General features: G+C 33.7%; 1 protein-coding gene across 2 annotated transcripts in view; it reads right to left on the bottom strand.

The window, feature by feature from the left end:
* The window catches only part of LOC126740236 (E3 ubiquitin-protein ligase ZNF598), a 36,627-nt gene that overhangs the window by 10,036 nt on the left and 9,536 nt on the right, over window positions 1-17,055 (bottom strand). The window contains exons 4-7 of one of the 2 annotated variants that reach the window (XM_050446170.1): window positions 16,134-16,275; window positions 15,848-16,068; window positions 7,819-8,014; window positions 7,259-7,707 (exon numbers count right to left, since the gene is read on the bottom strand). In XM_050446170.1, coding sequence (XP_050302127.1) covers window positions 7,259-7,707; window positions 7,819-8,014; window positions 15,848-16,068; window positions 16,134-16,275 — 1,008 coding nt within the window. The remainder of the gene's footprint in view (window positions 1-7,258; window positions 7,708-7,818; window positions 8,015-15,847; window positions 16,069-16,133; window positions 16,276-17,055) is intronic. The other variant, XM_050446171.1, reaches the window with a different exon arrangement.

Here is a 17,055-nt window from a genome sequence, read left to right as displayed (position 1 = left end):
GGTAAAGTTAAAGGGACGTCTAAAAACCGATTTTTTTCTGAAATTTTTTTCATAGAATGTCGAGTGTGGTAAATATTGATAAAAAAGTGAGGATGATTGATAAAAATACAAAACTTTGGAAATTATGAAGATTTTTGTACATACTTAAATACGTAATTATTGCCAGCCTGCACAAGGTTTTTCAGCTCTTAATTTTGCTATAATTAAAATATACACTATCGGACAAAAGTAGAGCAACAAAGTTCAATTTTATTCATGTTTGAATAAAAAAAATTATTGGATTGTGATTTTTCACTAAGCTTAATGTCACACTATCCTTACACTGAAAGTAATATTTCAGTACATTTTGGTGCACTTTTAATCATTTTAAGAACGGTAAATATTAATGCTTATAAAAATTGATAAGAATGGGGGCGACAAAAGTAGAGCAACAAATTGTATTTAACAATATTTTATTTTACTTTAGTTCAACTAAAAATATTTAACACATTTAACAACAAAAACAATTGAAAGTAATACATTAGTAATTGATAGAATATCCATTATTACTAATTACTTGCTGACAACGGCGCGGCATTGAAGCAATCAACTTCTGAATGACATTTTCGGGAAGACTTGTCCAAACTTCACTAATTTTATTTATTAAGGATTGTTTATTTTGGAAACATTTGGGTACGAATACGACGTTCTACTTCTTCCCAGAGATTCTCAATGGGGTTAAGATTGTGCTGGCCACTGTAAAACATGAACATTATTTTCCCGAAACCACTGTTGAACAACTTGTGAAGAATGTTTTGTATCGTTGTCCTGTTGAAAAATAAAACGCAATGGCATTTCCCATTCTGCATAAGGAAGCATAACATTCTGCATTATATCCCTATAAACAAATCAGTCCATCGTATCATTAATAAAGTGCATAGGGCCTACCCCATTCCATGAAAAACAACCCCATAAAAATACACTACCTTTACCATGCTTAATTGTAGGTGTTACGTATTTAGGATTAAACCTTGTATTGATCGGTCGCCTCACAGGCCTCATTCCATCAGAATTGAATATTTTGTAGCGCGTTTCATCACTGAATAGAACTTTTTTCCAGTCATTGACGGTCCAGTTTAAATGCCGGCATGCAAATGCCAACCTTGCTGCTCTATTTCTTATTAAAACTAACGGCTTTTTAGCTGGACGTCTACTAAATAACTTTGCGTCTACTAACCTTCTTTGTACTGTTCGTATACCAACCGTAATTTCTGGAATTTCGGCAAAAATTCGAGGTGCGGACTTCCAAGGATCATTTTGGGAAATCCTTTTGATGCGTCTGTCAGTCATTACTGATGTTTTCCTTGGCCTTCCCGATTTTGGCAACTTCTCTAAATGTCCCCTCTTATTATACGATGATATTATTTTGGACACAGTGTACCGGAAGAACTCAAACTGTCCTGAAATATCGGCTTCTTTGTTACCTTCCATGAATCCATTCACAAGTCTTTGCTTCAAGTCTTTTGAAATTGGAATTCCTCTCGGCATGATTAATCTTACACAGAAATGTTCAAAAAAACATAAAAATCACCTTACACAATTATTTTATCCCTTTACTTTTGCTAAAACCCTTCTTTTGAACAAATTATTTGAATGTTGCTTTACTTTTGACGCGTTACTATGAAGCATTTAAACTTAAACGTCAAAATAAAATCATTTGTTTTGATTGCGAAAATTTTTGTTAACATTGATAATCATAGCCTACTTTGTAGTTTTAAAACTTAGTGGATTTGTATACATTGTCATGCATTTATAATTTTAAAATCGGTATTTGCAAATATTTCTGGAAGTGTTGCTCTACTTTTGTCCGATAGTGTATATATATTGGGGCAATTTTGGAATTTTTTGAGGGTTAAAATACAGTAGTGGCCAAAATTATAGCAACAAATCTGAATTTTACTAATATTTAATAATAACTATTATATGTATGTTTTAATCGTAAAAGTACGCCACTGGTTTAGATGGCCTCTTAATATTTAAACAAAATTTCTCATTCAAATAAAAGAAAGCCTACCTGTTTTTTTGCTGACAATAAATATTTGTAATTGCAAATATTTCACCTGGTCATAATTATAGCAACATTTGAAATTAAGTGCTCTTTCAATCTGTTGAAGTGCAATATTGAAACAATTTATATTGTGATTTCTTGGTAGTTATTAACTTATTTAAATAACAGTATGAGTCGTGGTAAAGCCGTGTCTGTTGAAGTGAGGCAACTTATAATTAATCAGTATAAGTCAGGCATCAAACAGTCATCCATTGCAAACAATTTTGCTCTTCACAGATCAGTTGTATCACGTATAGTGAAAAGATACAATAACACAGGGCTGGTAGTACCCAAAAAAAACTCGGGACGTCCCCGGAAAACTTTAAAAAAAAGTGACAAAATGATTGTCGGATTTCCATGCAAAACCCATTTTTGTCCTCTTCAAAAATTAAAGGGCTTTTGGATGGCAGTGGGTGTTCCGATCTTAGTGAACGATCCATAAGGCGGCGTCTATTTGAAAATAAGTTGTTTGGACGCAGACCAGCAAAAAAGCCTCTTCTTTCCAAGAAGAACGTGAAGGCCCGACTTGAATTTGCTGGAGAACACCAGGGCTGGACTATTGATCAGTGGCGCAGAGTTATTTTTAGCGATGAATCAAAATTCAATTTATTTAAAAGTGATGGTGCTGCATACGTTCGACGTCCTGTAGGCAAAAGATTTAATCCTCGGTACACTTCTCCTACAGTTAAGCATGGTGGTGGTTCAGTTTTAGTGTGGGGCTGTTTTTCGGGGTATGGTATGGGACCTCTTCACAGAATAGAAGGGATTATGGATCGATTTATGTACAAGGATATATTAAAGAATGTTATGTTACCCTATTCTGAAGAAAATATGCCGCTGTTATATCAATTTCAACATGACAATGATCCAAAACATTCTTCAAGGCTAATAAAAGAGTTTCTCCATGATGAAAAAATTAATGTTATGAAGTGGCCCTCCCAATCTCCGGATTTAAATCCAATAGAAAATCTTTGGGAAATTGCGGATAAAAGGTGTAGAACCAGGAATTTCAAAAATGCTGGAGAACTTTTCGAAGCTCTTCAGGATACTTGGTTGTCAATCGATCATGATGTTATAAACAAACTTATTTTATCCATGCCAAAAAGATGCATTGCTGTTATAAGGGCTAAAGGGTACTATACTAAATACTGAAGAATATTATTGTATTGTAATCTTATTTTGACTTTGGAGAATAAATAAATTGATTTTTCTAAAATGTGTTGCTATAATTTTGTCCAACCCGTTTCCTAAAAAAAATTCCCATTTTTTATTTATTTTATAAAGTAACAAAAAAATAAACATAAATAGAAAGCTTTGTAAAAAATACATCATAATATATACCAGTTTTTTTTCTAATCTACCACATCATATAATTTGAAGGAAAAATGTACTTGTTGCTATAATTATGGCCACTACTGTATATATAAAAATGTGTATGCAAAATACCGATTAATTCACAGAATTAATCGGTACATATTTGATATTCCTGATTTACGTGTTGAAATTTGTGTTTACGACCTAATGAAGTGATGTAAATCCTTCTACGTTACAGAATTTGGTTACTTAAGGCTTTAAATTAAAATTAATAGCATATATAATGATCAACGTGATGGCTATTCGCAAATAGAGTGTAGTTAAGCCGGGTGTAATTGTGAATAATACGTAAGTAGAAAATCCTTTATAATTTTTAAAATTTTGCATTTTATACTTCATCCTAACTTTTTTATCAATAAAATGTTTAAACTCAACATTCTATGTAAAAATTTTTAAAAAAAAATCGGTTTTTATAATTCCCTTTAACTTTACCGGACCCTATAACCATTCTATCGATACACCAAATTTCATTTGTTAATTTTGAAAAGTAAAAACACTGTTCTCTTTTCCCTGTTACCCGGTACCGTAAACTGGGGTGACTTCGGCCTGCCGAGGTGACTATGGCCATTTTGGGAAAGATGTTTAGATTTGTTACAACATTAAAACAATTACTTACAAAAATTTTCTAGTACTTAATTTCAAAATAAAACATTCTAAAAAATATACTAACCATGAAAAAAAATTGTTACGTTTATACTTTTTTCTGGCGGATGATGAAAGTTCAATGACCTTTTGCCAATTTTTTTACCTCTAAAAACTTTGTCTCCAGAAGTCTTTCTTTTCTCTTTGGGGCCAAGTAAAAGGGTGAATAAGAATCGTTGGACACTTGTGACCTTAATTCAGTATGTTTTTTTCTTAAAAAAAGAATTACTTAGGTAATAGGGGGGTGCCATATTCACCCCTTAGATTTACAGACGTTTTGGGGTCAATATGGCCACCAGGCGACCTTGAAAATATTAGTAAATTATTACCGATGCGCTGCATTTAACGGGTTGCGTTAGTTTGTTACTTGTTTGCCGGCTTGAAAGACCGTTAAGAGTTGTTTGTTTACATTCGCAGATCACGATTAAAATAAAAAAGTGTTTTTTTTTCAATTTTAACCATTAATTAGGATATTATTAAATGTATAGGGCTTCATATCCATTTAATTATCGGCATATATTGAACCATATTGATTGATTCAACATTTTGAGGTTAGGTTCATGTTTTTGATCAAATTTTTTTGTGTTTCGTTTTATAAAGACTTTAAAGATAACGGTGAATGTTATAATTTAATAGGCTATGCATAAAAGGTCTTTGGTGTTGACTAATAACAAATTTTTGTTTTTAGAAAATGCCAAGAACTTACAAAAGACCATTGGGCAGCCGGTCGTATCGAGAATATACTGATAACACTCTTCAGAAAGCCGAAATTACAAACAAGACTATAAGTCAACGAGAGGCATCAAAAAGGTATAAAATCCCTAGAAGCACTCTTCAGCTAAATTTAAAATTAGGTTTAGCGAAAAAAAGCATGGGGGGCAGACCGCTTTGTCTGCAGAAGAAGAGAACGTAATAGTAGCCAATATTCTTAAGTTGTCCGAGTTTGGGTTTCCTGTTGATAAATTCGAGCTAAGAATGTTAGTGAAAAATTATTTGGATAGGAAAGGGGTGACATATTCGAAATTTAAAGAAAATTTGCCGGGTGCGGATTGGACCGAGCTATTTCTTAAAAGATACAAGGAATTGACTGTTAGGTTTGCCGCTAATATCAAAAATGTCAGAGCTGCAGTTTATTTAGCAACACTTAATAATTATTTTAATCACTTAGAAAAGGAACTTGCAGATATTCCGCCACAAAATATTTTTAACTTTGACGAAAGTAACTTGGCCGATAACCCCGGGAAAAAGAAAGTTATCGCGAAGGAAAGGGACAAAATACCCTGAGAGAATTATTCATTCTTCGAAAACATCCACATCAATAATGTTTTGTGGAAATGCGGCTGGGACTATTTTACCACCGTATGTGGTCCTATATGAGTCTTGGGTCTAAGGCGGACCACCAAATGCAAGATATAATCGAACAAAATCAGGGTGGTTCGATTCCTGCACGTTTGAAGACTGGTTCGAACATCTTTTACTTCCAGTTTTAAAAAAAGAAGAGGGCCCTAAAGTTGTTATAGGTGACAACTTATCATCCCACATAAATTCCCATGTGTTGGAATTATGTGAAGAAAATAATGTTAGATTTGTTTGCCTTCCTCCCAACACAACTCACTTAACTCAGCCGTTAGATGTGGCATATTTTCGACCAATGAAGTTAGCGTGGCGAAAAATTTTGGAGGAATATAAATATAAATATGGATGCGTTGTTAACAAATCCCATTTTCCAAGCTTCCTAAAACAGTTAATGGCCAATCTAAAGAAGACTGGCATGTGGATGTGGAAAGATGTGGACGCACTTAAGAACCAATCTTTGATAAGCGACTCTGTTTTAGATTTATTGGAAAAACAAAGATTTGGCAAAGGATCTGCTGAACCCAAATCAAAGAGAACGAAGATTAATATAACTCCTGGTAAAAGCCTTCTGAACGTCCCAACACCTTTGGAGGATCCCACACCGTTGGAGCATCCAACACCTTTTGAGGATAGGTCCAACACTTTTGGAGGATGACGAGGAAGATGATATAAGTGATGTTTCCGAAAATAACAATATTGCACTCTCACGAGATGTGTAACCAGTAGGGAAGGGGCAGAAAAGTTGAAAGGTGTGAAATCTGCGAAGAGGCAAAAAAAACCACAAAAAGGTCTACGAATTTTAATGAAGAAAGTGATGTTTCTTCTGGAGGCTACACTTCTTTATCTGAAGCAGAAGGGGAAAATTGGGCACATCTAAGTAGTGATGATGAGGCAGTTGAAGTGGGACAGCTACCGGTTGAAAATTCATCCAATAAAATGTATCAACGTGGGGAATTTGTCATAGTAAAATATGATCAAAAATATTATCCAGGAAAAATAATTTCCACCAATAAAAATGAAGCACAAATTTCCACGATGATTGAGTCCGGGCCAAAAGGTTGGAAGTGGCCGAAAAACGAAGACGTTCTATGGTACCCCAACATAGAAATAATGGAGAAAATTAAAGAACCCGTTTCTACCACTTCAAGGGCAATTTTTGTGGTTCCCGAAATGATGAAGTACAAAAATTTTGTTTTCTTCAAATAATTTTTAGTTCCTATTTGTTTACCTACCTACCTATTTATTACCTAGAGTATTATATTTTTAAGTTCCTTTTTGTTACCAAATATTTAGTTTTAGAATGTTATTTTTTAGTTATTTCTTTAAATAGGTACATACAGTGGGTATTTGTAGGTTCTTACCTTGTTTTTATGAATAATCAAAAGGTTTATTAGTTTCGTTTCTGTTTTTTCAATAAAAAGCTATAAAAATACGATTATTTTTATTTAAAGTAAAATAAAAAACACTAAAAACATTTTTTTTACACTTTTTATGGCCATAGTCACCCATTTTACGCCTTCAAACAAGCCTATCCGTGTTTTTAAGCGTGAGGCCATAGACACCCCAAAATGCGGGGTGAATATGGCCACCATGTTTTTACTTTTTTTTTCATAGATGCGAATATATATATCATATTTGACTAATAGAAATTGAACGTAGACATAGCCTTCAAGGTTTTCCAATATTTACCATGGTAATTAGACGTTACTGGCAAAAGTTACACTCATTTGAAGTTGAAAAGTGGCTCATAGTAACCCCGGTTTACGGTATACGAAATATTAACCACACAAAATATTTTACCTTTGATATTGCCGTTGCTGCTCTGCGCACCATTTTCAACTAAGTTCTGATCCGACTTTTTCCCGTTTTTCAAATTACTATTCATGGTATTCAAATTCACCCAGCTGTCCACAGGCACAGTGACACTCGAGGTCTTCTTAACCTTATCATTTTTCGTTTTGGACAAACTGGGAAAAGAATTAATATCAGACGGTTCCAGAACCGGACAAGGGGCCACCTTGTTTGCTTTTTGTTCGTCCGGCTTTTTATTTTTATGTTGTACTCGCCACTGGGCCGTAGGCACAATTGGTTGTTTGGATTTACCGAGACTCGGAAATGCTTCAGTTGTACGAGATTGCGATGAGGTCGATGCAGTTATATGTGTACTTATTGCTCCATTCGATTTTTGGTTTACCTTAATTGAGACTTTCGGAGGTGGTTGTTGAGAGTTGCTGCTATTGCTTGCGCTACTAAAAAAAGAAAAGATTAACTAACTAAAAGGTACAATTCTCCGTGGATCTAACATTTATTTTATGAGATTAAATAATCCACAATCTTCTCTTCTCTATGAACTCACTTACTTTACACTTAATCTAACAGTACTGCTGCCCGAAGACTTACTAGATCCACCTCCCAACGCTGGGAAATTCTCTTTTTGTGTCTGCGTGGGCTGCGGATTGCGGACGGTCCTAGTGATCGTAACTTCGGGTGCAGACGATCCAGTTGCCGAATTTGCTCTGATTGTTACCGCCGGCGACGGACGACTATTAGAGCCTCCTAAAATACATGGTATCAGAAATAATTATTGTACAGGGTGGCCATTTTATTAGGGGTCTATACCTTTTTTCAGAATCTACAGGGTGTCCAAAAAATTTCTTACAGAAGTGTTTTCGTTTTAAGTAAATTTGTAAATTATTTGAGTTTCGTCAATACATGGTGTTCAAAAAGTGCTGCCCTGACTTTAACACCAGAATTTTAAATGGGACACCCCGTATATTTTTAGGTTCCTTGGAAGAAGTAAAGGTAATTTTATAAAAGCTACCTATCCGAATTTTGTGTAATTTAGACAGAAATTAAGGTTTTGTATTTTTTTTAGCAAATTTATGTCCTCGGCATACAGTGTTTTGTAAGGCTGGTAATTAAGATTTTTTAATAAAATTCCTACCACGACTTAAGAAGACCTCCTCCTATTGATCGACGGTGTCCAGGTATTTTAAATTTATACAGGGTGCCTCAAGTAATAAGATATATTTTTAAATTTTCAATTCGCAATGTTTCAGTTTCTTTTTAGAATGGAATACCCTGTATTTTATATAGTATTTTTTAAAAAAGCATAAAAAGCTATTCATCGATATATCCAATATTAAAATCTAATAGTTTAGAAAATATTTAGAATTTTATCGCAAGTCTTTTTTTGTCTTGAATTTTATTCAAGTCTCTACAATAATAGCGCTCTTAGAACAAATGTTGCTAATTTAATATTTCACCGTAGTAGGCTGTGAAATAGCAATAGTTAATATCCGCTCTTGTCATATTCATAGATACAGAATCCACCACTTTTGTGACATACATTTATTATGATTGTAAAAAATAACAGCCTTAAAAAAAGACAACATAACGCTAGTTAAAGTCTAAAGTAAGTTTTCAATATGCCCTCCGTCTTGAATAATACATGTAGTATAAACAACTTCTTAACGTTCTAAAGCATTGAATACAAAATCTGTTTGATAGTAGGCTACAGCCTCTTTAATACTTCTTTGCACTTGATTTACCGTATTAAGCCTTTGCTTGTATGCAGCGTCCGTTAATGTTACCCACAAGAAGAAATCTAACGGACTAAGATCTGGACACGGGATTATTCCATTTTGCCCTATCCAACGGTTGTACTGTTGGTTTAGAAAGTTACTTTAATTGTGGCTCCTGTGATATGGAGCACCATCTTGTTGCCATTCTAATTTTTTCAAATTCAAATTCAGATTCATTTATTGGTGCCAACATACAAAGTATTTCCACAAGCCAACAAAATAAAAAATACATATATGATTATAAATGCTGCATTAAAACTATCAAGTAACAAAATAATAATTACAAAATGTTATTCTTCATAAAATTAAATCCTTAACTACAGATACACTATAGAGGCCCATGTTTAAACGAAATGAAAGTTTAAAAATACATCTACCGAATAAAATGAGTTTTCGATTAGTATATTTCTCTATTGGGATTTAAATTGCAAAAAGGGTAGTTCTATAAGTCTGCCAGGTAGCTTATTAAAAAGCTTAACAGCCAAAAACCCCACACCCCACTCTCACGAGATGTGTATGGGGACTAGTCTGTTCACATTCCGCGTTTCATAGCCGTGGACTTCTCCATGCACTCTATATTGTGATTTATTTTTATGTACCCACAACAGATTTTCAAATATATAAACAGATGGTAGGGTAAGTATGCCTAAATTGGTAAAAACATGTCTACAATCATCCCTAAACCCAGTCCACCCAGGATTCTAACAGCCTTTCTTTGTAGAGCAAATAATCTCTTTATGCAAGGAGCATGCTCCCATGCTAAAATGGCGTAAGTTGAAACAGGATCGAAGGTTCCAAAATAGGCTGTTCTTAGAGCAGTGGGTGAAGAGCAGCTAGAAAGACAGCGGAGAGCATATACAACAGTTCGAAGTTTTCCCGAAACATTGCCAATGTGTACATGCCATTGAAGAAGAGGGTCCAAATTGACTCCTAAAAATTTAACTGTTGAAGTGCTGGCCATCTCCGACTGTTTCATCGTGAAAATGACCTTATTTGTCTTTTCTGCGTTTAAGTGTAGACGGTTCCTGTTAAACCACTCCTGCACTTGAGCCTGTATAGCATCCATCCCCAGCTCCGCACCCTCCAGCGAGTCAGCTGCACATGCTACAGTTGTGCCATTAGCAAAAAGTGTGAACTTACCGATCTGTTCTATTAAAGGCAAGTCATTTATATAGATTAAAAAAAGTATGGGGCACAAAATTGAGCCTTGGGGAACTCCTATGGTAATATTACTTTGGGCTGATGACACCCCATTCACACTCACAGCCTGCCCCCTATCTGTCAAATACGAAGCCAGAAACCTAATACTATCAGGACCAAAACTATACTTAGCAAGTTTTTGCAACAGAATACTATGGGGCACATAATCAAATGCCTTGCTCAAGTCACAGAACAAGACACTGCTAAAATTTAAGTTGTTAAAAGAATCCATGACAAAAGCAACAAGGTCCAGGATTGCCATAACTGTATTCCTGTTTTTTCGGAAACCAAACTGGCAGGTACTAACTCAACACCCACTCAAAGACAAGGCCTTAGTGCTTGGCGCGTGACGTCATCGATGTGGGCCACCGATTTTTAAAAACCAAGGGATTTCATATGCTAATATCTCAATATTTGGCTTATTTTAAAAAATGCTAGGAATAGAATAGAGTTCAGGAAATATTCAAAGGTATGTTTTAGTTCTGGTTGAATGTCAGGTTAAATATTATGGTGTAATATTAAATGCAGACTCCTAACTCCCCTACATCTGCGCCAAAATTCAACATATGTATTTAGGTATTTTTTTATTTATTTTTTTATACTATCAAGTAGTAAAAAATGTTATTATATACACGTAAATACATATATTGACTTTAAAAGCTTAAAGAGCTTTTTTTGGTAAAATTTTTGGTATACTCCAGTTCATGTAATTTTTTAATTGCAGAAAAACAAGCACATTTTTTCTTCGAAGTGTCAAAATCAGGAAAATAAAATTTTTGGTCTGGTTTAGAGTTAAGCCAATTATTAAATACACATTTAAGTAAGTGAACTGTGTCAAATAGGTAAAATAATGGTCTCTGATTATCTATGGGATGAGGATAAACAATGCTAAGTTGGTCTGCAGTTGAAAAATAACTAATGGCATTATTATCACACTATTAAAAAACTATGTACCCAATCTCCTCTAAATTTTCAATAATTGTCTTAATAAAATTATAAAGTATGTCTGATGTAATTTTAGAGATGGGAGCTATGTGAACTACTTCCTTAAAGCTGGAACACACACTTGTAATCATAAAAGTAAATGCCGTTGAAGCTAGAGACTTATTATTGACTGATGTTCCAGTGATATTACCGCCTTTATAGTCCATGTAAGGGTCAATATGAATTTCATCAAAAAGTAGTGTCACAAATCTCTCATGATCCTTTAGTAAACTAAACACATTTCGGGCATAAGTTAAAAACATTTTTTTTTTCATCTATGTGGGGATCGGTCATGTGTTTGTTACAAATACCCATTATAGTTTGAGGATGTGGTAAAATTAGGGATCCATAATCTCTTAAATACTTGTATGCATGAGGACTAATAGTATAGATTATAGAAGTCAAAATTATTGTACTACTTGAATATCTGTACCTTTCCTTTGCAATTGTAAGCAAAGCTAATTGTGCACAAATAAAATTTAAAGAATGCACTATTTTGTTGTCTTCAATGTTTTTAAAACTTTTTAGTATGTTTGACACAAAATGGATTTCACACATTTCATTTTATTTATGTCATTTGATAGTTTGGCATGATCGAGAATAGTATTGCCAAGGGTATTGGTAACAGACTCGGTAGCAGTATTTGTAGGTGGCAGATTTAAGTCACAGTCGGTGTTGTCATTATTGGTAACATTTTCCTCCAAAGGCAGGGTAATAATAGTAAGGTCTATTGCTTCAAGTATTGCATATAAATCATCTAAACTATGGGAAGTATATGGAGTTTTAAATTTTGATGTTAAAACACAAACTGGCTCGCTATATAAAAAAGTTTCAAAAGTTTCAGTCATGGTTTTAGTAATTCTATTGTATAAATTTTACCTGTGTTGGAATCTTGAACTTAATATGTATAATAAAACGCATAATAAAGTACTCTTTATTATACTACCTTCAGGAAAGATGAGCTTCACATACTTTGGTGTTGTTTGTGGGCTCAAAGTCATCTCTGTGTATGGCTTTTACCCATTTTCCCCTTAGATTTAGGTATATTCTTAGGAAAACCGACATGCACTTTAGGTCCGTTTTTATAGTTTCCGTTACAACCCGGAACACAACACATTTGAGGCATATTGACACTCTGGTATAAACTACAAGCCGAACTTTGTAGAGGTGTTATTGACTAACTGCCTAGCAATGCACTTGTCAAAATCTTTGAAAAAATTGGTAGTAATGAGATCGGCCGATAGTTTTCCGGTTTGTTAAGGTCCCCCTTTTTAAAAATAGGTATTATTTTGGCTGACTTAGTATATTACAGTATTTCTGGAAAAGTGTTATTTTGGAGACATCGGTTTATTAGTTTGATCAGGGGACCAATTATCACATTTTTTATTGATTCTATGAGCTTAACATTTAAGCCGAAGTTATCGCGACTTGCTTTATTTTTTAAATTTGTTATTATATCCCTGACCTCTATAAAAGATACAGGTGAGAAGGAGAATGAATTTCCCGAAGCATTTAGACATGGCCAAACCTGTACCGGATCGCTCTGTGAAATAGGAATGCTTGCGGCAGTGTTATGAGCAATATTTGAAAAAAAATGTTCAATTCATCGGCAGTTATGTTACAATTAACGTTTTCCTTTGATTTAAAAATGCCCATATTAGATTTGATAACCTGCCCGAGTGCTTTCGATGTATTTTCAGATGAATTAATAAAGCTAATTAACCACATTGGTAGGCCGGTATTTCATTTTCTATTAGCGGTTGTATTTCAATCTTTGCCTTATCTAAATATCTTCTTGAATTCAAATTTTCATCAAAGAAAATTGGTCCTATAATTTTTGAGCGATAAATTCCCCACCACACCTTGGATCGTCTTCCCTGCTTTTTTTACTTCCAAAATCTTTTTCTTATTTTTATCACTTCAGTAATGCGTATTTGTCCTATTTAAACTTAGTATTGATATGTAAAGAATTGACTCATCAGTCCAAATAATTTTATTAAAGACATTTTCATTGAAATTCACGTTCATTAACCTATGACAAAAGATGATTGATCTTAGTATCTCTCTTCTAAATGTTGAACAGGTAAAAATTTAAATGATTTACGGTTATTAATTTTTAAATAATCTTGAATGTTCTGATATTTCACTCCAATGCGGCTTGCCTGGTGGATGTTTCGGGTATATCCTCGAAATATAGAAGAATTTATAGCTGCTTTTCTGCTGTTAGAACTCTTCTGTTTAGGGTCTGTTCTTAGATCTTGGGAGTAAACTACTATCTTGCTTGAAAAAGTAATATTAATAACTACTAAACTCACCATGTAAATTTGTGAAAGTATTATTCTATAGCTATGTATACGACAAGCGCGGATATTAACTATTGTTATTTCACAGTCTACTATGGTAAAATACTAAATTAGAGTTGAAATTATATCACTCAAATAAAATTCTAAATATTTTCTAAACTAATAGATTTTGGTATAGAACAATACAGTATTGTGCAAAAAGATAACAACATTGAACTTTCCTGTTATATATCTTTTAGTATCTATTTTATAAGTAAGGTTTATATATTATTTACAAGAATAGTTAGAGCCTGTTTATATTTTCATATTATCATAATAAATAAAACACCAAATTGTTTTATGCAAATTTATTATTCAAAAATATAGCAACAAAAAATAGTTTTGATTCTAAAAAAAATATAACCCAACTAAATTAAAATCAATTCAATATTTCGTGTAGTACCCCTTCTCCTTTATAACATCTGTACATCGTCTTGGCATGGACTCAATTAATTTCATAATATAATCATTGTTCACTTCTTTCCAAGCCTTTTCCACTATTTCAAAGAGAATATTTGTATTAGAGCATGTTAGGTGCCTGATTTTGGTGTCAATGTAATGCCATAAATTCTCTATAGGGTTTAGGTCTGGCGATTGAGATGACCAGACCATTACATTTATTTTTTCATCGAATAGCCACCTCTTAACAAATTGAGAAGCATGTTTTGGATCGTTGTCATGCTGAAATATGGCTGTTACTGGCATGACTTCATCCATGTATGGCACTAAATGTGTTTGCAGAATGTGTTTGTACATGAAGCCGAGAAACATCCCCATAAAAGAATATTTCCCCCTCCATGTTTAACTGTGGGGCAAATGTACTTTTTGTTTAATCTTTGTTCACTGGGGCGTCTGACGTACATCACTCCATCAGTCCTGAATAAATTATATTTAGATTCATCACTAAATACGACTTTCTTCCAATCAGCTACAGACCAGTGGACATGAGATTGGGCAAAGTGAAAACGAGCCTTGACGTTCTTCTGTGAGAGTAACGGTTTTTTGGCGGGGCGACGAGCAGGTAAGTTGGCATCAAGTAATATTCTCCTTACGGTACTGGAACTGAGGTTTACTCTTCCGCCAAAATTTGGGAAGAAGACAAAAAAGGATTTTCTTTGGAAATTCGTAGCAGCTGCCTATTCATCCTCAAATTTGTTTTTCTGGGTCTACCAGGAATGGGCGCCGGTGCAGCTGTTCCAGTACGGCGAAATTTTTTGCGAACTCTGAATACGATTGACCTGTGAAGCCGTAAGCTTCTTGCAATGTCACTCTGCCTAACACCATTTTCGTAATGCTCCTCAATAATTTTTCTTACATGACCAGAGACGGTTTTTGTGCGACCTGTTAGTTGACCATTTTAAGTTTTTTTCTGTGATTGTGAATTCTTTTTCTGTGATCGTGATTTTCTGTGATTCTGAATTCTGAGATTCAAAAATAACAACTTTACAGCAGGTAAATCGATATTTAACTGATAAAATAAATGCGAAGCAAGAATGTTGCTATATTTATGCACATTGTCTAAATAAACAAACATGAAGTTCCTTACTCTGCATTGGCATTCTTATGATATCTCGGTATATTTATAAATAATACAGAGGCGTGTACTTAAAAGTAAAGAAATAATATGGAATAAATAAAGGAGCAAATAATATTTTTGAAAACATCGCTTGTTGCTATATTTATGCACAATACTGTATATCGATAAATAATTTTTTTTTTTCTTTTAAAAAATACTATATAAAACACAGGGTATTCCATTTAAAAAAAAAGTTTAATATTGCGAATTGAAAATTTAAAAATATATCTTACTACCTGAGACACCCTGCATAAATTTAGAATACCCAGACACTATCGATCAATACTCTTCCTAAGTCGTGGTGGGAATTTTATTAAAAAGTTTTAATTACCAGCATTACCAAACACTGTATGCCGAGGACATAAATTTGCTAAAAAAAATGCAAAACCTCAATTTCTGTGTAAACTACACAAAATTTGGATAGGTAGTTCTTATGAAAGTTACTAGGAATTTCTCCCAAGGAACCTATAAATATAAAAATATACGGGATGTCCCATTAAAAATTCTGGTGTTAAAGTCGGTGCAGCACTGTTTGAACACCTTGTATTAATAAAACTCAAATAATTTAAAAATTCGCTTAAAACGAAAACACTTCTGTAAAAAAAAAAAATTCCACACCCTATAGATTCTAAGAAGAGGTATAGGCCCCTAATAAAAATGGGCACCCTATACACTATCAGTTAACAACATAAAAAGTATTTACCCAATGAAGGAAAGTCATTACTGTTAAATGCCCCACTGCTAAATTTAGTGTAGTTTTTATTGGTTACTAAAGTAATATTAGAATTGCCACCAGAACTGCCCCCGAGCGCAGGAAACTGGTCCGATGTTAAGGGGTTGACAAACACTTGAGGCTGAGGACCCCCTAACCCACCACCCTCAGCCCCTCCCGGTTCATAAGAATAGAAGTTATCAGTCTCATATCTAACATTTTATATAAAAATTAATTTTAAAAAATTAAAATTCCAGTTGTTATAAATTTCCATTACCTATCTCTGCGTTCGTTATTCCGTTTAGTCCTCACATTATCGCTTCTTGGCCTAGGCGTCATATGGAACTCTAACTCTAAAGTCCTGGCTTGTCTGTTAGCAGACTTACTCATAAACCTGCTATGCTCTGTTGTAATATGAGCTAAAAAATGCCACTATTATGAATTATCACTGGTATACAGTAAAAAAATTCTATTTGATGCAAGGTTCTGAGGTTGCTTTCAGGGGTATTTAGGGGTCGCTGAATCCGAGAATGACCTCCATGTTTTCGATCAGATCTTGTTTTTGATGTAACAAGCATAAAAATAAAGTCGAAGTCAAAGTCTTACAAATGTAGCGTCTATTATTTCGTATGGCGCCGAAAAAAAGTTCTTGACATTTAAAGAAATAGGAATTGTGTTGTCTGGTTTATTTATACCTTTTAAGTAATTAACGAACTCGATGAAATTTTTGGTGGAAAAACAGCTCTTAAAGCCTGTGACTACTCAAAACTCTGTTCAACCAAGAGGAAAGTTTTTAGCAAAAGGAATCCATTAATTGTTTTGCATAAGTGTATGAAAAGTAAAAAACTAGATCTTCTGGAAAAGCTTGAAATTACAAGGGCTAAGAGAAGTCCAATCTTAAATTGTGTCAACAACGTCTTTAATTTTAAACTTAATCTTATTTTCAATAATCTCCAATAATATTCTCTCACAGACCAGTTTGGCGAAAAGTTTATTTATTTATTTAATCAATACACGGGATTGACCCCATTATAGTCTATTTAAAATGAATTCGAACAGCAAAAAAACCAAATCACAATGAATAAGCGGCATCTTCTTTATAAAGCATAGGCGTGCAAAAAATAGAGAGCTATTATTTCTTAAAATATTTTAAAAATCCATTAATTGGTTATATTTATTAAAATTTTAATGGCCATATG

Source organism: Anthonomus grandis, chromosome 9 (genome assembly GCF_022605725.1).
Source record: "Anthonomus grandis grandis chromosome 9, icAntGran1.3, whole genome shotgun sequence".
NCBI classification, from domain to species: Eukaryota; Metazoa; Arthropoda; class Insecta; order Coleoptera; family Curculionidae; genus Anthonomus; species Anthonomus grandis.
Note: the sequence above shows the minus strand (reverse complement) of the source record. Positions and strands in the feature narration are given on the sequence as shown.